This window comes from Drosophila melanogaster, chromosome 2L (genome assembly GCF_000001215.4).
Source record: "Drosophila melanogaster chromosome 2L".
NCBI lineage: Eukaryota > Metazoa > Arthropoda > Insecta > Diptera > Drosophilidae > Drosophila > Drosophila melanogaster.
In genome coordinates this window covers 21,485,639-21,504,172 of record NT_033779.5, presented here as the reverse complement: position 1 = coordinate 21,504,172, position 18,534 = coordinate 21,485,639, and the positions used below count along the sequence as shown (strand labels likewise).

At 40.0% G+C, this 18,534-nt stretch overlaps 18 protein-coding genes and 4 non-coding genes across 22 annotated transcripts; 7 read left to right on the top strand and 15 right to left on the bottom strand.

The window, feature by feature from the left end:
• Positions 1 to 159: 159 nt before the first annotated feature.
• On the bottom strand, positions 160 to 652 carry His2A:CG33844 (histone H2A). The gene has a single exon (NM_001032180.2). The coding sequence runs from the start codon at positions 598 to 600 to the stop codon at positions 226 to 228; it is 375 nt and encodes a 124-aa protein (NP_001027351.1). The 5' UTR covers positions 601 to 652; the 3' UTR covers positions 160 to 225.
• On the bottom strand, positions 478 to 513 carry sncRNA:430m (small non-coding RNA 430m). The gene has a single exon (NR_002530.1). It is a non-coding gene; the product is annotated as a small non-coding RNA 430m (non-coding RNA).
• Positions 653 to 780: 128 nt separating the features above from the next.
• On the top strand, positions 781 to 1,375 carry His2B:CG33882 (histone H2B). Its single transcript, NM_001032179.2, has one exon. It carries the CDS (start codon positions 827 to 829, stop codon positions 1,196 to 1,198), a length of 372 nt encoding a protein of 123 aa, NP_001027350.1. The 5' UTR covers positions 781 to 826; the 3' UTR covers positions 1,199 to 1,375.
• Positions 1,376 to 1,517: 142 nt separating this feature from the next.
• Positions 1,518 to 2,540, bottom strand: His1:CG33843 (histone H1). The gene has a single exon (NM_001032178.2). It carries the CDS (start codon positions 2,379 to 2,381, stop codon positions 1,611 to 1,613), a length of 771 nt encoding a protein of 256 aa, NP_001027349.1. The 5' UTR covers positions 2,382 to 2,540; the 3' UTR covers positions 1,518 to 1,610.
• Positions 2,541 to 3,724: 1,184 nt separating this feature from the next.
• Positions 3,725 to 4,253, bottom strand: His3:CG33842 (histone H3). Its single transcript, NM_001032177.2, has one exon. The coding sequence runs from the start codon at positions 4,194 to 4,196 to the stop codon at positions 3,786 to 3,788; it is 411 nt and encodes a 136-aa protein (NP_001027348.1). The 5' UTR covers positions 4,197 to 4,253; the 3' UTR covers positions 3,725 to 3,785.
• Positions 4,254 to 4,436: 183 nt separating this feature from the next.
• His4:CG33883 (histone H4) lies at positions 4,437 to 4,849 on the top strand. The gene has a single exon (NM_001032176.2). It carries the CDS (start codon positions 4,493 to 4,495, stop codon positions 4,802 to 4,804), a length of 312 nt encoding a protein of 103 aa, NP_001027347.1. The 5' UTR covers positions 4,437 to 4,492; the 3' UTR covers positions 4,805 to 4,849.
• Positions 4,850 to 5,212: 363 nt separating this feature from the next.
• On the bottom strand, positions 5,213 to 5,705 carry His2A:CG33841 (histone H2A). The gene has a single exon (NM_001032175.2). The coding sequence runs from the start codon at positions 5,651 to 5,653 to the stop codon at positions 5,279 to 5,281; it is 375 nt and encodes a 124-aa protein (NP_001027346.1). The 5' UTR covers positions 5,654 to 5,705; the 3' UTR covers positions 5,213 to 5,278.
• sncRNA:430l (small non-coding RNA 430l) lies at positions 5,531 to 5,566 on the bottom strand. Its single transcript, NR_002529.1, has one exon. It is a non-coding gene; the product is annotated as a small non-coding RNA 430l (non-coding RNA).
• Positions 5,706 to 5,833: 128 nt separating the features above from the next.
• His2B:CG33884 (histone H2B) lies at positions 5,834 to 6,428 on the top strand. Its single transcript, NM_001032174.2, has one exon. It carries the CDS (start codon positions 5,880 to 5,882, stop codon positions 6,249 to 6,251), a length of 372 nt encoding a protein of 123 aa, NP_001027345.1. The 5' UTR covers positions 5,834 to 5,879; the 3' UTR covers positions 6,252 to 6,428.
• Positions 6,429 to 6,564: 136 nt separating this feature from the next.
• Positions 6,565 to 7,587, bottom strand: His1:CG33840 (histone H1). Its single transcript, NM_001032173.2, has one exon. The coding sequence runs from the start codon at positions 7,426 to 7,428 to the stop codon at positions 6,658 to 6,660; it is 771 nt and encodes a 256-aa protein (NP_001027344.1). The 5' UTR covers positions 7,429 to 7,587; the 3' UTR covers positions 6,565 to 6,657.
• A 1,182-nt stretch (positions 7,588 to 8,769) lies between these two features.
• On the bottom strand, positions 8,770 to 9,298 carry His3:CG33839 (histone H3). The gene has a single exon (NM_001032172.2). The coding sequence runs from the start codon at positions 9,239 to 9,241 to the stop codon at positions 8,831 to 8,833; it is 411 nt and encodes a 136-aa protein (NP_001027343.1). The 5' UTR covers positions 9,242 to 9,298; the 3' UTR covers positions 8,770 to 8,830.
• A 183-nt stretch (positions 9,299 to 9,481) lies between these two features.
• On the top strand, positions 9,482 to 9,894 carry His4:CG33885 (histone H4). Its single transcript, NM_001032171.2, has one exon. The coding sequence runs from the start codon at positions 9,538 to 9,540 to the stop codon at positions 9,847 to 9,849; it is 312 nt and encodes a 103-aa protein (NP_001027342.1). The 5' UTR covers positions 9,482 to 9,537; the 3' UTR covers positions 9,850 to 9,894.
• Positions 9,895 to 10,257: 363 nt separating this feature from the next.
• Positions 10,258 to 10,750, bottom strand: His2A:CG33838 (histone H2A). The gene has a single exon (NM_001032170.2). It carries the CDS (start codon positions 10,696 to 10,698, stop codon positions 10,324 to 10,326), a length of 375 nt encoding a protein of 124 aa, NP_001027341.1. The 5' UTR covers positions 10,699 to 10,750; the 3' UTR covers positions 10,258 to 10,323.
• On the bottom strand, positions 10,576 to 10,611 carry sncRNA:430k (small non-coding RNA 430k). The gene has a single exon (NR_002528.1). It is a non-coding gene; the product is annotated as a small non-coding RNA 430k (non-coding RNA).
• Positions 10,751 to 10,878: 128 nt separating the features above from the next.
• His2B:CG33886 (histone H2B) lies at positions 10,879 to 11,473 on the top strand. Its single transcript, NM_001032169.2, has one exon. It carries the CDS (start codon positions 10,925 to 10,927, stop codon positions 11,294 to 11,296), a length of 372 nt encoding a protein of 123 aa, NP_001027340.1. The 5' UTR covers positions 10,879 to 10,924; the 3' UTR covers positions 11,297 to 11,473.
• Positions 11,474 to 11,609: 136 nt separating this feature from the next.
• Positions 11,610 to 12,632, bottom strand: His1:CG33837 (histone H1). The gene has a single exon (NM_001032168.2). It carries the CDS (start codon positions 12,471 to 12,473, stop codon positions 11,703 to 11,705), a length of 771 nt encoding a protein of 256 aa, NP_001027339.1. The 5' UTR covers positions 12,474 to 12,632; the 3' UTR covers positions 11,610 to 11,702.
• A 1,182-nt stretch (positions 12,633 to 13,814) lies between these two features.
• Positions 13,815 to 14,343, bottom strand: His3:CG33836 (histone H3). The gene has a single exon (NM_001032167.2). The coding sequence runs from the start codon at positions 14,284 to 14,286 to the stop codon at positions 13,876 to 13,878; it is 411 nt and encodes a 136-aa protein (NP_001027338.1). The 5' UTR covers positions 14,287 to 14,343; the 3' UTR covers positions 13,815 to 13,875.
• Positions 14,344 to 14,526: 183 nt separating this feature from the next.
• His4:CG33887 (histone H4) lies at positions 14,527 to 14,939 on the top strand. The gene has a single exon (NM_001032166.2). It carries the CDS (start codon positions 14,583 to 14,585, stop codon positions 14,892 to 14,894), a length of 312 nt encoding a protein of 103 aa, NP_001027337.1. The 5' UTR covers positions 14,527 to 14,582; the 3' UTR covers positions 14,895 to 14,939.
• A 363-nt stretch (positions 14,940 to 15,302) lies between these two features.
• On the bottom strand, positions 15,303 to 15,795 carry His2A:CG33835 (histone H2A). Its single transcript, NM_001032165.2, has one exon. It carries the CDS (start codon positions 15,741 to 15,743, stop codon positions 15,369 to 15,371), a length of 375 nt encoding a protein of 124 aa, NP_001027336.1. The 5' UTR covers positions 15,744 to 15,795; the 3' UTR covers positions 15,303 to 15,368.
• Positions 15,621 to 15,656, bottom strand: sncRNA:430j (small non-coding RNA 430j). Its single transcript, NR_002527.1, has one exon. It is a non-coding gene; the product is annotated as a small non-coding RNA 430j (non-coding RNA).
• Positions 15,796 to 15,923: 128 nt separating the features above from the next.
• On the top strand, positions 15,924 to 16,518 carry His2B:CG33888 (histone H2B). Its single transcript, NM_001032164.2, has one exon. The coding sequence runs from the start codon at positions 15,970 to 15,972 to the stop codon at positions 16,339 to 16,341; it is 372 nt and encodes a 123-aa protein (NP_001027335.1). The 5' UTR covers positions 15,924 to 15,969; the 3' UTR covers positions 16,342 to 16,518.
• Positions 16,519 to 16,654: 136 nt separating this feature from the next.
• On the bottom strand, positions 16,655 to 17,677 carry His1:CG33834 (histone H1). Its single transcript, NM_001032163.2, has one exon. The coding sequence runs from the start codon at positions 17,516 to 17,518 to the stop codon at positions 16,748 to 16,750; it is 771 nt and encodes a 256-aa protein (NP_001027334.1). The 5' UTR covers positions 17,519 to 17,677; the 3' UTR covers positions 16,655 to 16,747.
• Between the last annotated feature and the right edge of the window lie 857 nt (positions 17,678 to 18,534).

Below are 18,534 nucleotides of genomic sequence, written 5' to 3'. Positions count from 1 at the left end.
TGCGATTGTTTAAAGAAGCAAATTATAGTTTATACCGCATATAGTAGAAAACCCTTACTACATTACCATCTTTACGTTAATAATTCTTTATGATTTACTAATTACAAGAAATTGCCAAGCTAAAAAATTTTTCAATTCTTTGGTAATAATTTGGTCGTCCTGAAAAGGACGGTTTGATTGACGATTTTATGTACATGTAGGTTTTTAGCTTAGCCTTTGAAACGTTTAGGCCTTCTTCTCGGTCTTCTTGGGCAACAGAACAGCCTGTATATTAGGCAACACGCCACCTTGTGCAATTGTGACGCCGGAGAGCAGCTTGTTTAACTCCTCGTCGTTGCGGATGGCCAGTTGCAGATGACGCGGAATAATTCTAGTCTTCTTGTTGTCACGAGCAGCATTGCCAGCCAACTCGAGAACCTCAGCGGCCAGATATTCCATTACGGCAGCTAGGTAAACTGGAGCGCCTGCACCAACACGCTCTGCGTAGTTTCCCTTCCGGAGCAAACGGTGAATACGGCCCACAGGGAATTGAAGACCGGCACGGTTTGAGCGGGACTTTGCCTTTCCCTTCACTTTGCCACCTTTTCCACGTCCAGACATTTTGCTTTGCGTTTATTTCACTTAGTTCACTTTACACACGGAACACGAATGCTCGCCTAACCCCGACAGCGAAATATTTATACTTTTCCGTTTGCCCGCGCATTCAGTTAGGGGTGGGTGACTTAGACCTGAATTGACTGCTCGAAAAAAAGTATAAACGTGAACGCGTTCGGGCCCACATTACGATAAGTGAATTGTGTTTGTGAAAATATAAGTAACGTGAACAATGCCTCCGAAAACTAGTGGAAAGGCAGCCAAGAAGGCTGGCAAGGCTCAGAAGAACATCACCAAGACCGACAAGAAAAAGAAGCGCAAAAGGAAGGAGAGCTATGCCATCTACATTTACAAGGTTCTCAAGCAGGTCCATCCTGACACCGGAATTTCGTCGAAGGCGATGAGCATAATGAACAGCTTTGTAAATGATATTTTCGAGCGAATTGCTGCCGAAGCGTCTCGTCTAGCTCACTACAACAAGCGCTCGACCATCACCAGTCGGGAGATCCAAACGGCTGTTCGCCTGCTTTTGCCTGGAGAGTTGGCCAAGCATGCTGTCAGTGAGGGAACCAAGGCTGTCACCAAGTACACCAGCTCTAAATAATTTTCTCCTGCGAATGCGGACAATAATCCAAAACGGCCCTTTTCAGGGCCACAATGTGTTATACCAAAGAAATGCATTTTTCAACCACCAATCATCGAATATGAATTTACAAATAAAACTTATTTACCCGCAATATGGGTAATTTGGTAATGTTCAAATAAATACAAAAAAATCGGGAACGAAAACTGAATGCGACCAACATGCAATGTAATTCATGACATGAAACGTTTTATTGTTGCTGCGAATAAATAAGTCAGCTAATAAATAAGTGGAAGAAAATAAAAGTTTTTTTCTCTTGCAACGGAACGTTGTAGCCCTGAAAAGGACTTGTTTAAACAAATTTCAGATCTATAAATCATAAATCTAAAATTTTAATTGCGAACATGTACCAAATACTGCACTTTTTCACAATTTACTTTTTGGCAGCCGTAGTCTTCGCTTTCGGCTTCTTGGCGGTAGCAGAAACCGATGCTTTCTTCACCGTCTTTTTGGGTTTTGCAGACACCGCTGGCTTTGCCTTTGACGCTTTCGCTACTACAGCCTTTGGCTTCGCTGCAGTCACTTTCGCCTTTGTTGCGGCGGGCTTCGACTTTATGATTCCAGTTTTCTTGGCATCCTTGGCTTTTGCCTTCTCAGTTTTCTTATTTTCGGCAGTCTTTTTGGTAGCCACAGCCTTCTTAGCTTTGGGCTTTTTGTCAGCAGCCCCAACGGCAGTTTTTTTGGAGGAGACACCAATCTTCTTAGAGGCTACCTTCTTGCTTTGAACTTTTTTCTCAGCAGACAAAACCTTCGACTTTGCCTTCGGATCCTTTTCCTTCTTGGCAGAGGCCGACAGTTTGAAAGATCCAGATGCACCCTTTCCCTTAGTTTGAATAAGCTTTCCATTGACCACGGCCGATTTTAAGTACTTCTTGATGAATGGCGCTAACTTTTGGGCGTCGCATTTATAAGTGGCAGTGATATATTTTTTGATTGCCAGAAGTGATGAACCGCCACGTTCCTTTAAATTTTTAATGGAAGCGTCCACCATTTGCTGAGTTGGCGGATGTGACGGCGTCGCAGAGGCTTTCTTTGCCTTTGTGCCAGCAGATCCAGATGCCTTTTTTTGGACCACTTTCTTCTCAACTGTCGCTGGTGGGGCAGCCACTGGGGAAGCGGACGTTGCAACTGCAGAATCAGACATCTTTTTTTCACTGAGAACACTTTTTTTCTGTTAAAAATGGCTCGCGCGCTGCCTACCAACCTCCTTTGCTCTGATGAGAATCGAGGAGGAGAGCACTTTAACAATGCTACTGACATCAGTCATTTACTATGTCGAAGTTTGCTTGAAGTGTAAACTTTTTTTTAATTTTTTAGTATTTTAAATCATTAATAAAAATAAGGTTTTAATAGTTCTACACTTTTAAATAATTTTTTCGTCACTTTCCATTTTTAAAAGGATGTAATATGGGTTTTGAGACTTTCAAATGTTGATTGAATTTTTATATTCAAATTTTTAACTGGACCAATTTATAAAAAAACATCTAATAAAATAAGAATCATTGCAAATATTTCACTAATTCGTAATGTTTATTAAAATTGAAACGTTCATCCCCTTGAAGGGCTTCTAAAAGAAGCGTCTATTATTAATTAAGATACTTTATTACTTGATTTAAGTTCACATTGAACTACAGAAAAATTTGCTTTAAAGCAGCATTCAGAAATAATTTTCGATCGTTAAAAATACAGATACTTTCTTAAATAACATAATATTAATATAATAAATAATATTTTCTTAAATTATTAATGTGTTTGCTTGTTATTAATGTGTTTTCATGCATATTTTAAAATAATTTGTTCTGAAATCAATCGATTTCCTTGCCACATATGCATTACCGTCTATGTAGTCAAATAAATAAATCAAATAAAAAATAAAAAGAAACAATTTTTGTATTATCCTTTATTATGTAATATATATTACATTCCGCAACAAAATTAGCCAATTTCCGTGCTGAATTTTACATAGGTTTTATTTTTTACAGACGTTTGAAGGGACAGTGTCAATTGTCCCGTACGACCTCTTCAATAATAACACATTCTTCAGTTAACACATGGAAAAAATATAAAATAGCTAGTTTTATTTTATTATTTTCTGTTATTTTATAAATATTGCCGTCATCAATGTAATTTCATTAATTTCAAACTGTCTTACACAGAATTCAGATTTTTTTTTTAGATGTTTAAGGTTCAGAGTCCCTTGCCCCGCACGACACTTTCACTGCTTTAAAGGATGTTCGCACAAAGAACAAATAAAAATATATATTTTTGTATTAACCTCTTCTTTAATTTAATAAATGTTGAGCTGACAATTAAAATAAGATTATTTTTATTCCTTCTCTGGCAGAATTAGTATTTTTACATATGATTTAAGACCCAGTACCGTTTGCGCCATAAATAATAGAATATGAATTTTGTTCTTATTTTTTTTTTAAAGTTATAAATAGTCGGCAACAGAAAATTTTATCTCATTGAATCTGGTTTGTGGTCCTGAAAAGGACCGATTATAGAGTACGCTAGCGCTTTATCTGCAAGTTAATGCCGTGTCAGCTTAAGCACGCTCGCCGCGAATGCGTCGCGCTAACTGGATGTCTTTGGGCATTATGGTGACACGCTTGGCATGAATGGCACACAAGTTGGTATCTTCGAAGAGACCAACCAGGTAGGCTTCGCTAGCTTCCTGCAGAGCCATAACCGCCGAGCTCTGGAATCGCAAGTCCGTCTTAAAGTCCTGAGCGATTTCACGCACCAGACGCTGGAAAGGCAGCTTGCGGATTAGAAGCTCGGTGCTCTTTTGGTAGCGACGAATTTCACGCAAGGCCACGGTTCCAGGGCGATAGCGGTGGGGCTTCTTCACACCTCCGGTGGCTGGAGCACTCTTGCGAGCGGCCTTAGTAGCCAGTTGTTTGCGTGGCGCCTTTCCACCAGTCGATTTGCGAGCAGTTTGCTTGGTACGAGCCATCTCCGATTTGGGTTTCACTAAAGTTCACGTTCACTACTTCACGTTTGAAAACACAATAAACGATCAGAGCATTTGCTACCTACTTATATAGCAATCGTGGACGGTGAAAGAGAGAGAGAGAGAGAGAGAAAAACAGAGGCCATTTCATTTGACGAGCGAAAAGCGAACGAACATATCGTTCGTACTCTCTCGGGTTTTTGTCGTTTTACCTATAAATAGGGGCACACAGAAACGTTGAAATTAGTTCTTTAGTGACTTTCGTGCTGTGCGTGTATAATAGTATAGAACAGTGAAAAATGACTGGTCGTGGTAAAGGAGGCAAAGGCTTGGGAAAGGGTGGCGCCAAGCGTCATCGCAAAGTGCTGCGTGATAACATCCAAGGTATCACGAAGCCTGCTATCCGCCGTTTGGCCCGTCGAGGCGGTGTGAAGCGCATATCTGGACTCATATACGAGGAAACGCGTGGCGTTCTGAAGGTTTTCTTGGAGAACGTAATTCGTGATGCCGTGACCTACACGGAACACGCCAAGAGGAAGACAGTTACAGCCATGGATGTTGTGTACGCTCTGAAGAGGCAAGGCCGCACCCTCTACGGATTTGGCGGTTAAAAAGTGTACATCCTGTGTACCCCTATTAAGCAATCGGTCCTTTTCAGGACCACCATTCAGTTTTTAAAAGGAGGAAGATTTTCAAAAAGTATTTAATTTTATTGGTCGGGACTCCCAAAAAATATGTTAAACTAAAAATAAATGTCTGTCGTTCGTACTCTTTCAAATAGAATGTGTATTTCTAACATGGATTTGTACAGACTGTACAAATGGTTTCAGACACCGCATGTACAGCATCACATCGTGGTGTGCGATTGTTTAAAGAAGCAAATTATAGTTTATACCGCATATAGTAGAAAACCCTTACTACATTACCATCTTTACGTTAATAATTCTTTATGATTTACTAATTACAAGAAATTGCCAAGCTAAAAAATTTTTCAATTCTTTGGTAATAATTTGGTCGTCCTGAAAAGGACGGTTTGATTGACGATTTTATGTACATGTAGGTTTTTAGCTTAGCCTTTGAAACGTTTAGGCCTTCTTCTCGGTCTTCTTGGGCAACAGAACAGCCTGTATATTAGGCAACACGCCACCTTGTGCAATTGTGACGCCGGAGAGCAGCTTGTTTAACTCCTCGTCGTTGCGGATGGCCAGTTGCAGATGACGCGGAATAATTCTAGTCTTCTTGTTGTCACGAGCAGCATTGCCAGCCAACTCGAGAACCTCAGCGGCCAGATATTCCATTACGGCAGCTAGGTAAACTGGAGCGCCTGCACCAACACGCTCTGCGTAGTTTCCCTTCCGGAGCAAACGGTGAATACGGCCCACAGGGAATTGAAGACCGGCACGGTTTGAGCGGGACTTTGCCTTTCCCTTCACTTTGCCACCTTTTCCACGTCCAGACATTTTGCTTTGCGTTTATTTCACTTAGTTCACTTTACACACGGAACACGAATGCTCGCCTAACCCCGACAGCGAAATATTTATACTTTTCCGTTTGCCCGCGCATTCAGTTAGGGGTGGGTGACTTAGACCTGAATTGACTGCTCGAAAAAAAGTATAAACGTGAACGCGTTCGGGCCCACATTACGATAAGTGAATTGTGTTTGTGAAAATATAAGTAACGTGAACAATGCCTCCGAAAACTAGTGGAAAGGCAGCCAAGAAGGCTGGCAAGGCTCAGAAGAACATCACCAAGACCGACAAGAAAAAGAAGCGCAAAAGGAAGGAGAGCTATGCCATCTACATTTACAAGGTTCTCAAGCAGGTCCATCCTGACACCGGAATTTCGTCGAAGGCGATGAGCATAATGAACAGCTTTGTAAATGATATTTTCGAGCGAATTGCTGCCGAAGCGTCTCGTCTAGCTCACTACAACAAGCGCTCGACCATCACCAGTCGGGAGATCCAAACGGCTGTTCGCCTGCTTTTGCCTGGAGAGTTGGCCAAGCATGCTGTCAGTGAGGGAACCAAGGCTGTCACCAAGTACACCAGCTCTAAATAATTTTCTCCTGCGAATGCGGACAATAATCCAAAACGGCCCTTTTCAGGGCCACAATGTGTTATACCAAAGAAATGCATTTTTCAACCACCAATCATCGAATATGAATTTACAAATAAAACTTATTTACCCGCAATATGGGTAATTGGGTAATGTTCAAATAAATACAAAAAAATCGGGAACGAAAACTGAATGCGACCAACATGCAATGTAATTCATGACATGAAACGTTTTATTGTTGCTGCGAACGTCAGCTAATAAATAAGTGGAAGAAAATAAAAGTTTTTTTCTCTTGCAACGGAACGTTGTAGCCCTGAAAAGGACTTGTTTAAACAAATTTCAGATCTATAAATCATAAATCTAAAATTTTAATTGCGAACATGTACCAAATACTGCACTTTTTCACAATTTACTTTTTGGCAGCCGTAGTCTTCGCTTTCGGCTTCTTGGCGGTAGCAGAAACCGATGCTTTCTTCACCGTCTTTTTGGGTTTTGCAGACACCGCTGGCTTTGCCTTTGACGCTTTCGCTACTACAGCCTTTGGCTTCGCTGCAGTCACTTTCGCCTTTGTTGCGGCGGGCTTCGACTTTATGATTCCAGTTTTCTTGGCATCCTTGGCTTTTGCCTTCTCAGTTTTCTTATTTTCGGCAGTCTTTTTGGTAGCCACAGCCTTCTTAGCTTTGGGCTTTTTGTCAGCAGCCCCAACGGCAGTTTTTTTGGAGGAGACACCAATCTTCTTAGAGGCTACCTTCTTGCTTTGAACTTTTTTCTCAGCAGACAAAACCTTCGACTTTGCCTTCGGATCCTTTTCCTTCTTGGCAGAGGCCGACAGTTTGAAAGATCCAGATGCACCCTTTCCCTTAGTTTGAATAAGCTTTCCATTGACCACGGCCGATTTTAAGTACTTCTTGATGAATGGCGCTAACTTTTGGGCGTCGCATTTATAAGTGGCAGTGATATATTTTTTGATTGCCAGAAGTGATGAACCGCCACGTTCCTTTAAATTTTTAATGGAAGCGTCCACCATTTGCTGAGTTGGCGGATGTGACGGCGTCGCAGAGGCTTTCTTTGCCTTTGTGCCAGCAGATCCAGATGCCTTTTTTTGGACCACTTTCTTCTCAACTGTCGCTGGTGGGGCAGCCACTGGGGAAGCGGACGTTGCAACTGCAGAATCAGACATCTTTTTTTCACTGAGAACACTTTTTTTCTGTTAAAAATGGCTCGCGCGCTGCCTACCAACCTCCTTTGCTCTGATGAGAATCGAGGAGGAGAGCACTTTAACAATGCTACTGACATCAGTCATTTACTATGTCGAAGTTTGCTTGAAGTGTAAACTTTTTTTTAATTTTTTAGTATTTTAAATCATTAATAAAAATAAGGTTTTAATAGTTCTACACTTTTAAATAATTTTTTCGTCACTTTCCATTTTTAAAAGGATGTAATATGGGTTTTGAGACTTTCAAATGTTGATTGAATTTTTATATTCAAATTTTTAACTGGACCAATTTATAAAAAAACATCTAATAAAATAAGAATCATTGCAAATATTTCACTAATTCGTAATGTTTATTAAAATTGAAACGTTCATCCCCTTGAAGGGCTTCTAAAAGAAGCGTCTATTATTAATTAAGATACTTTATTACTTGATTTAAGTTCACATTGAACTACAGAAAAATTTGCTTTAAAGCAGCATTCAGAAATAATTTTCGATCGTTAAAAATACAGATACTTTCTTAAATAACATAATATTAATATAATAAATAATATTTTCTTAAATTATTAATGTGTTTGCTTGTTATTAATGTGTTTTCATGCATATTTTAAAATAATTTGTTCTGAAATCAATCGATTTCCTTGCCACATATGCATTACCGTCTATGTAGTCAAATAAATAAATCAAATAAAAAATAAAAAGAAACAATTTTTGTATTATCCTTTATTATGTAATATATATTACATTCCGCAACAAAATTAGCCAATTTCCGTGCTGAATTTTACATAGGTTTTATTTTTTACAGACGTTTGAAGGGACAGTGTCAATTGTCCCGTACGACCTCTTCAATAATAACACATTCTTCAGTTAACACATGGAAAAAATATAAAATAGCTAGTTTTATTTTATTATTTTCTGTTATTTTATAAATATTGCCGTCATCAATGTAATTTCATTAATTTCAAACTGTCTTACACAGAATTCAGATTTTTTTTTTAGATGTTTAAGGTTCAGAGTCCCTTGCCCCGCACGACACTTTCACTGCTTTAAAGGATGTTCGCACAAAGAACAAATAAAAATATATATTTTTGTATTAACCTCTTCTTTAATTTAATAAATGTTGAGCTGACAATTAAAATAAGATTATTTTTATTCCTTCTCTGGCAGAATTAGTATTTTTACATATGATTTAAGACCCAGTACCGTTTGCGCCATAAATAATAGAATATGAATTTTGTTCTTATTTTTTTTAAAGTTATAAATAGTCGGCAACAGAAAATTTTATCTCATTGAATCTGGTTTGTGGTCCTGAAAAGGACCGATTATAGAGTACGCTAGCGCTTTATCTGCAAGTTAATGCCGTGTCAGCTTAAGCACGCTCGCCGCGAATGCGTCGCGCTAACTGGATGTCTTTGGGCATTATGGTGACACGCTTGGCATGAATGGCACACAAGTTGGTATCTTCGAAGAGACCAACCAGGTAGGCTTCGCTAGCTTCCTGCAGAGCCATAACCGCCGAGCTCTGGAATCGCAAGTCCGTCTTAAAGTCCTGAGCGATTTCACGCACCAGACGCTGGAAAGGCAGCTTGCGGATTAGAAGCTCGGTGCTCTTTTGGTAGCGACGAATTTCACGCAAGGCCACGGTTCCAGGGCGATAGCGGTGGGGCTTCTTCACACCTCCGGTGGCTGGAGCACTCTTGCGAGCGGCCTTAGTAGCCAGTTGTTTGCGTGGCGCCTTTCCACCAGTCGATTTGCGAGCAGTTTGCTTGGTACGAGCCATCTCCGATTTGGGTTTCACTAAAGTTCACGTTCACTACTTCACGTTTGAAAACACAATAAACGATCAGAGCATTTGCTACCTACTTATATAGCAATCGTGGAGGGTGAAAGAGAGAGAGAGAGAGAGAGAGAAACAGAGGCCATTTCATTTGACGAGCGAAAAGCGAACGAACATATCGTTCGTACTCTCTCGGGTTTTTGTCGTTTTACCTATAAATAGGGGCACACAGAAACGTTGAAATTAGTTCTTTAGTGACTTTCGTGCTGTGCGTGTATAATAGTATAGAACAGTGAAAAATGACTGGTCGTGGTAAAGGAGGCAAAGGCTTGGGAAAGGGTGGCGCCAAGCGTCATCGCAAAGTGCTGCGTGATAACATCCAAGGTATCACGAAGCCTGCTATCCGCCGTTTGGCCCGTCGAGGCGGTGTGAAGCGCATATCTGGACTCATATACGAGGAAACGCGTGGCGTTCTGAAGGTTTTCTTGGAGAACGTAATTCGTGATGCCGTGACCTACACGGAACACGCCAAGAGGAAGACAGTTACAGCCATGGATGTTGTGTACGCTCTGAAGAGGCAAGGCCGCACCCTCTACGGATTTGGCGGTTAAAAAGTGTACATCCTGTGTACCCCTATTAAGCAATCGGTCCTTTTCAGGACCACCATTCAGTTTTTAAAAGGAGGAAGATTTTCAAAAAGTATTTAATTTTATTGGTCGGGACTCCCAAAAAATATGTTAAACTAAAAATAAATGTCTGTCGTTCGTACTCTTTCAAATAGAATGTGTATTTCTAACATGGATTTGTACAGACTGTACAAATGGTTTCAGACACCGCATGTACAGCATCACATCGTGGTGTGCGATTGTTTAAAGAAGCAAATTATAGTTTATACCGCATATAGTAGAAAACCCTTACTACATTACCATCTTTACGTTAATAATTCTTTATGATTTACTAATTACAAGAAATTGCCAAGCTAAAAAATTTTTCAATTCTTTGGTAATAATTTGGTCGTCCTGAAAAGGACGGTTTGATTGACGATTTTATGTACATGTAGGTTTTTAGCTTAGCCTTTGAAACGTTTAGGCCTTCTTCTCGGTCTTCTTGGGCAACAGAACAGCCTGTATATTAGGCAACACGCCACCTTGTGCAATTGTGACGCCGGAGAGCAGCTTGTTTAACTCCTCGTCGTTGCGGATGGCCAGTTGCAGATGACGCGGAATAATTCTAGTCTTCTTGTTGTCACGAGCAGCATTGCCAGCCAACTCGAGAACCTCAGCGGCCAGATATTCCATTACGGCAGCTAGGTAAACTGGAGCGCCTGCACCAACACGCTCTGCGTAGTTTCCCTTCCGGAGCAAACGGTGAATACGGCCCACAGGGAATTGAAGACCGGCACGGTTTGAGCGGGACTTTGCCTTTCCCTTCACTTTGCCACCTTTTCCACGTCCAGACATTTTGCTTTGCGTTTATTTCACTTAGTTCACTTTACACACGGAACACGAATGCTCGCCTAACCCCGACAGCGAAATATTTATACTTTTCCGTTTGCCCGCGCATTCAGTTAGGGGTGGGTGACTTAGACCTGAATTGACTGCTCGAAAAAAAGTATAAACGTGAACGCGTTCGGGCCCACATTACGATAAGTGAATTGTGTTTGTGAAAATATAAGTAACGTGAACAATGCCTCCGAAAACTAGTGGAAAGGCAGCCAAGAAGGCTGGCAAGGCTCAGAAGAACATCACCAAGACCGACAAGAAAAAGAAGCGCAAAAGGAAGGAGAGCTATGCCATCTACATTTACAAGGTTCTCAAGCAGGTCCATCCTGACACCGGAATTTCGTCGAAGGCGATGAGCATAATGAACAGCTTTGTAAATGATATTTTCGAGCGAATTGCTGCCGAAGCGTCTCGTCTAGCTCACTACAACAAGCGCTCGACCATCACCAGTCGGGAGATCCAAACGGCTGTTCGCCTGCTTTTGCCTGGAGAGTTGGCCAAGCATGCTGTCAGTGAGGGAACCAAGGCTGTCACCAAGTACACCAGCTCTAAATAATTTTCTCCTGCGAATGCGGACAATAATCCAAAACGGCCCTTTTCAGGGCCACAATGTGTTATACCAAAGAAATGCATTTTTCAACCACCAATCATCGAATATGAATTTACAAATAAAACTTATTTACCCGCAATATGGGTAATTGGGTAATGTTCAAATAAATACAAAAAAATCGGGAACGAAAACTGAATGCGACCAACATGCAATGTAATTCATGACATGAAACGTTTTATTGTTGCTGCGAACGTCAGCTAATAAATAAGTGGAAGAAAATAAAAGTTTTTTTCTCTTGCAACGGAACGTTGTAGCCCTGAAAAGGACTTGTTTAAACAAATTTCAGATCTATAAATCATAAATCTAAAATTTTAATTGCGAACATGTACCAAATACTGCACTTTTTCACAATTTACTTTTTGGCAGCCGTAGTCTTCGCTTTCGGCTTCTTGGCGGTAGCAGAAACCGATGCTTTCTTCACCGTCTTTTTGGGTTTTGCAGACACCGCTGGCTTTGCCTTTGACGCTTTCGCTACTACAGCCTTTGGCTTCGCTGCAGTCACTTTCGCCTTTGTTGCGGCGGGCTTCGACTTTATGATTCCAGTTTTCTTGGCATCCTTGGCTTTTGCCTTCTCAGTTTTCTTATTTTCGGCAGTCTTTTTGGTAGCCACAGCCTTCTTAGCTTTGGGCTTTTTGTCAGCAGCCCCAACGGCAGTTTTTTTGGAGGAGACACCAATCTTCTTAGAGGCTACCTTCTTGCTTTGAACTTTTTTCTCAGCAGACAAAACCTTCGACTTTGCCTTCGGATCCTTTTCCTTCTTGGCAGAGGCCGACAGTTTGAAAGATCCAGATGCACCCTTTCCCTTAGTTTGAATAAGCTTTCCATTGACCACGGCCGATTTTAAGTACTTCTTGATGAATGGCGCTAACTTTTGGGCGTCGCATTTATAAGTGGCAGTGATATATTTTTTGATTGCCAGAAGTGATGAACCGCCACGTTCCTTTAAATTTTTAATGGAAGCGTCCACCATTTGCTGAGTTGGCGGATGTGACGGCGTCGCAGAGGCTTTCTTTGCCTTTGTGCCAGCAGATCCAGATGCCTTTTTTTGGACCACTTTCTTCTCAACTGTCGCTGGTGGGGCAGCCACTGGGGAAGCGGACGTTGCAACTGCAGAATCAGACATCTTTTTTTCACTGAGAACACTTTTTTTCTGTTAAAAATGGCTCGCGCGCTGCCTACCAACCTCCTTTGCTCTGATGAGAATCGAGGAGGAGAGCACTTTAACAATGCTACTGACATCAGTCATTTACTATGTCGAAGTTTGCTTGAAGTGTAAACTTTTTTTTAATTTTTTAGTATTTTAAATCATTAATAAAAATAAGGTTTTAATAGTTCTACACTTTTAAATAATTTTTTCGTCACTTTCCATTTTTAAAAGGATGTAATATGGGTTTTGAGACTTTCAAATGTTGATTGAATTTTTATATTCAAATTTTTAACTGGACCAATTTATAAAAAAACATCTAATAAAATAAGAATCATTGCAAATATTTCACTAATTCGTAATGTTTATTAAAATTGAAACGTTCATCCCCTTGAAGGGCTTCTAAAAGAAGCGTCTATTATTAATTAAGATACTTTATTACTTGATTTAAGTTCACATTGAACTACAGAAAAATTTGCTTTAAAGCAGCATTCAGAAATAATTTTCGATCGTTAAAAATACAGATACTTTCTTAAATAACATAATATTAATATAATAAATAATATTTTCTTAAATTATTAATGTGTTTGCTTGTTATTAATGTGTTTTCATGCATATTTTAAAATAATTTGTTCTGAAATCAATCGATTTCCTTGCCACATATGCATTACCGTCTATGTAGTCAAATAAATAAATCAAATAAAAAATAAAAAGAAACAATTTTTGTATTATCCTTTATTATGTAATATATATTACATTCCGCAACAAAATTAGCCAATTTCCGTGCTGAATTTTACATAGGTTTTATTTTTTACAGACGTTTGAAGGGACAGTGTCAATTGTCCCGTACGACCTCTTCAATAATAACACATTCTTCAGTTAACACATGGAAAAAATATAAAATAGCTAGTTTTATTTTATTATTTTCTGTTATTTTATAAATATTGCCGTCATCAATGTAATTTCATTAATTTCAAACTGTCTTACACAGAATTCAGATTTTTTTTTTAGATGTTTAAGGTTCAGAGTCCCTTGCCCCGCACGACACTTTCACTGCTTTAAAGGATGTTCGCACAAAGAACAAATAAAAATATATATTTTTGTATTAACCTCTTCTTTAATTTAATAAATGTTGAGCTGACAATTAAAATAAGATTATTTTTATTCCTTCTCTGGCAGAATTAGTATTTTTACATATGATTTAAGACCCAGTACCGTTTGCGCCATAAATAATAGAATATGAATTTTGTTCTTATTTTTTTTAAAGTTATAAATAGTCGGCAACAGAAAATTTTATCTCATTGAATCTGGTTTGTGGTCCTGAAAAGGACCGATTATAGAGTACGCTAGCGCTTTATCTGCAAGTTAATGCCGTGTCAGCTTAAGCACGCTCGCCGCGAATGCGTCGCGCTAACTGGATGTCTTTGGGCATTATGGTGACACGCTTGGCATGAATGGCACACAAGTTGGTATCTTCGAAGAGACCAACCAGGTAGGCTTCGCTAGCTTCCTGCAGAGCCATAACCGCCGAGCTCTGGAATCGCAAGTCCGTCTTAAAGTCCTGAGCGATTTCACGCACCAGACGCTGGAAAGGCAGCTTGCGGATTAGAAGCTCGGTGCTCTTTTGGTAGCGACGAATTTCACGCAAGGCCACGGTTCCAGGGCGATAGCGGTGGGGCTTCTTCACACCTCCGGTGGCTGGAGCACTCTTGCGAGCGGCCTTAGTAGCCAGTTGTTTGCGTGGCGCCTTTCCACCAGTCGATTTGCGAGCAGTTTGCTTGGTACGAGCCATCTCCGATTTGGGTTTCACTAAAGTTCACGTTCACTACTTCACGTTTGAAAACACAATAAACGATCAGAGCATTTGCTACCTACTTATATAGCAATCGTGGAGGGTGAAAGAGAGAGAGAGAGAGAGAGAGAAACAGAGGCCATTTCATTTGACGAGCGAAAAGCGAACGAACATATCGTTCGTACTCTCTCGGGTTTTTGTCGTTTTACCTATAAATAGGGGCACACAGAAACGTTGAAATTAGTTCTTTAGTGACTTTCGTGCTGTGCGTGTATAATAGTATAGAACAGTGAAAAATGACTGGTCGTGGTAAAGGAGGCAAAGGCTTGGGAAAGGGTGGCGCCAAGCGTCATCGCAAAGTGCTGCGTGATAACATCCAAGGTATCACGAAGCCTGCTATCCGCCGTTTGGCCCGTCGAGGCGGTGTGAAGCGCATATCTGGACTCATATACGAGGAAACGCGTGGCGTTCTGAAGGTTTTCTTGGAGAACGTAATTCGTGATGCCGTGACCTACACGGAACACGCCAAGAGGAAGACAGTTACAGCCATGGATGTTGTGTACGCTCTGAAGAGGCAAGGCCGCACCCTCTACGGATTTGGCGGTTAAAAAGTGTACATCCTGTGTACCCCTATTAAGCAATCGGTCCTTTTCAGGACCACCATTCAGTTTTTAAAAGGAGGAAGATTTTCAAAAAGTATTTAATTTTATTGGTCGGGACTCCCAAAAAATATGTTAAACTAAAAATAAATGTCTGTCGTTCGTACTCTTTCAAATAGAATGTGTATTTCTAACATGGATTTGTACAGACTGTACAAATGGTTTCAGACACCGCATGTACAGCATCACATCGTGGTGTGCGATTGTTTAAAGAAGCAAATTATAGTTTATACCGCATATAGTAGAAAACCCTTACTACATTACCATCTTTACGTTAATAATTCTTTATGATTTACTAATTACAAGAAATTGCCAAGCTAAAAAATTTTTCAATTCTTTGGTAATAATTTGGTCGTCCTGAAAAGGACGGTTTGATTGACGATTTTATGTACATGTAGGTTTTTAGCTTAGCCTTTGAAACGTTTAGGCCTTCTTCTCGGTCTTCTTGGGCAACAGAACAGCCTGTATATTAGGCAACACGCCACCTTGTGCAATTGTGACGCCGGAGAGCAGCTTGTTTAACTCCTCGTCGTTGCGGATGGCCAGTTGCAGATGACGCGGAATAATTCTAGTCTTCTTGTTGTCACGAGCAGCATTGCCAGCCAACTCGAGAACCTCAGCGGCCAGATATTCCATTACGGCAGCTAGGTAAACTGGAGCGCCTGCACCAACACGCTCTGCGTAGTTTCCCTTCCGGAGCAAACGGTGAATACGGCCCACAGGGAATTGAAGACCGGCACGGTTTGAGCGGGACTTTGCCTTTCCCTTCACTTTGCCACCTTTTCCACGTCCAGACATTTTGCTTTGCGTTTATTTCACTTAGTTCACTTTACACACGGAACACGAATGCTCGCCTAACCCCGACAGCGAAATATTTATACTTTTCCGTTTGCCCGCGCATTCAGTTAGGGGTGGGTGACTTAGACCTGAATTGACTGCTCGAAAAAAAGTATAAACGTGAACGCGTTCGGGCCCACATTACGATAAGTGAATTGTGTTTGTGAAAATATAAGTAACGTGAACAATGCCTCCGAAAACTAGTGGAAAGGCAGCCAAGAAGGCTGGCAAGGCTCAGAAGAACATCACCAAGACCGACAAGAAAAAGAAGCGCAAAAGGAAGGAGAGCTATGCCATCTACATTTACAAGGTTCTCAAGCAGGTCCATCCTGACACCGGAATTTCGTCGAAGGCGATGAGCATAATGAACAGCTTTGTAAATGATATTTTCGAGCGAATTGCTGCCGAAGCGTCTCGTCTAGCTCACTACAACAAGCGCTCGACCATCACCAGTCGGGAGATCCAAACGGCTGTTCGCCTGCTTTTGCCTGGAGAGTTGGCCAAGCATGCTGTCAGTGAGGGAACCAAGGCTGTCACCAAGTACACCAGCTCTAAATAATTTTCTCCTGCGAATGCGGACAATAATCCAAAACGGCCCTTTTCAGGGCCACAATGTGTTATACCAAAGAAATGCATTTTTCAACCACCAATCATCGAATATGAATTTACAAATAAAACTTATTTACCCGCAATATGGGTAATTGGGTAATGTTCAAATAAATACAAAAAAATCGGGAACGAAAACTGAATGCGACCAACATGCAATGTAATTCATGACATGAAACGTTTTATTGTTGCTGCGAACGTCAGCTAATAAATAAGTGGAAGAAAATAAAAGTTTTTTTCTCTTGCAACGGAACGTTGTAGCCCTGAAAAGGACTTGTTTAAACAAATTTCAGATCTATAAAACATAAATCTAAAATTTTAATTGCGAACATGTACCAAATACTGCACTTTTTCACAATTTACTTTTTGGCAGCCGTAGTCTTCGCTTTCGGCTTCTTGGCGGTAGCAGAAACCGATGCTTTCTTCACCGTCTTTTTGGGTTTTGCAGACACCGCTGGCTTTGCCTTTGACGCTTTCGCTATTACAGCCTTTGGCTTCGCTGCAGTCACTTTCGCCTTTGTTGCGGCGGGCTTCGACTTTATGATTCCAGTTTTCTTGGCATCCTTGGCTTTTGCCTTCTCAGTTTTCTTATTTTCGGCAGTCTTTTTGGTAGCCACAGCCTTCTTAGCTTTGGGCTTTTTGTCAGCAGCCCCAACGGCAGTTTTTTTGGAGGAGACACCAATCTTCTTAGAGGCTACCTTCTTGCTTTGAACTTTTTTCTCAGCAGACAAAACCTTCGACTTTGCCTTCGGATCCTTTTCCTTCTTGGCAGAGGCCGACAGTTTGAAAGATCCAGATGCACCCTTTCCCTTAGTTTGAATAAGCTTTCCATTGACCACGGCCGATTTTAAGTACTTCTTGATGAATGGCGCTAACTTTTGGGCGTCGCATTTATAAGTGGCAGTGATATATTTTTTGATTGCCAGAAGTGATGAACCGCCACGTTCCTTTAAATTTTTAATGGAAGCGTCCCCCATTTGCTGAGTTGGCGGATGTGACGGCGTCGCAGAGGCTTTTTTTGCCTTTGTGCCAGCAGATCCAGATGCCTTTTTTTGGCCCACTTTCTTCTCAACTGTCGCTGGTGGGGCAGCCACTGGGGAAGCGGACGTTGCAACTGCAGAATCAGACATCTTTTTTTCACTGAGAACACTTTTTTTCTGTTAAAAATGGCTCGCGCGCTGCCTACCAACCTCCTTTGCTCTGATGAGAATCGAGGAGGAGAGCACTTTAACAATGCTACTGACATCAGTCATTTACTATGTCGAAGTTTGCTTGAAGTGTAAACTTTTTTTAATTTTTTAGTATTTTAAATCATTAATAAAAATAAGGTTTTAATAGTTCTACACTTTTAAATAATTTTTTCGTCACTTTCCATTTTTAAAAGGATGTAATATGGGTTTTGAGACTTTCAAATGTTGATTGAATTTTTATATTCAAATTTTTAACTGGACCAATTTATAAAAAAACATCTAATAAAATAAGAATCATTGCAAATATTTCACTAATTCGTAATGTTTATTAAAATTGAAACGTTCATCCCCTTGAAGGGCTTCTAAAAGAAGCGTCTATTATTAATTAAGATACTTTATTACTTGATTTAAGTTCACATTGAACTACAGAAAAATTTGCTTTAAAGCAGCATTCAGAAATAATTTTCGATCGTTAAAAATACAGATACTTTCTTAAATAACATAATATTAATATAATAAATAATATTTTCTTAAATTATTAATGTGTTTGCTTGTTATTAATGTGTTTTCATGCATATTTTAAAATAATTTGTTCTGAAATCAATCGATTTCCTTGCCACATATGCATTACCGTCTATGTAGTCAAATAAATAAATCAAATAAAAAATAAAAAGAAACAATTTTTGTATTATCCTTTATTATGTAATATATATTACATTCCGCAACAAAATTAGCCAATTTCCGTGCTGAATTTTACATAGGTTTTATTTTTTACAGACGTTTGAAGGGACAGTGTCAATTGTCCCGTACGACCTCTTCAATAATAACACATTCTTCAGTTAACACATGGAAAAAATATAAAATAGCTAGTTTTATTTTATTATTTTCTGTTATTTTATAAATATTGCCGTCATCAATGTAATTTCATTAATTTCAAACTGTCTTACACAGAATTC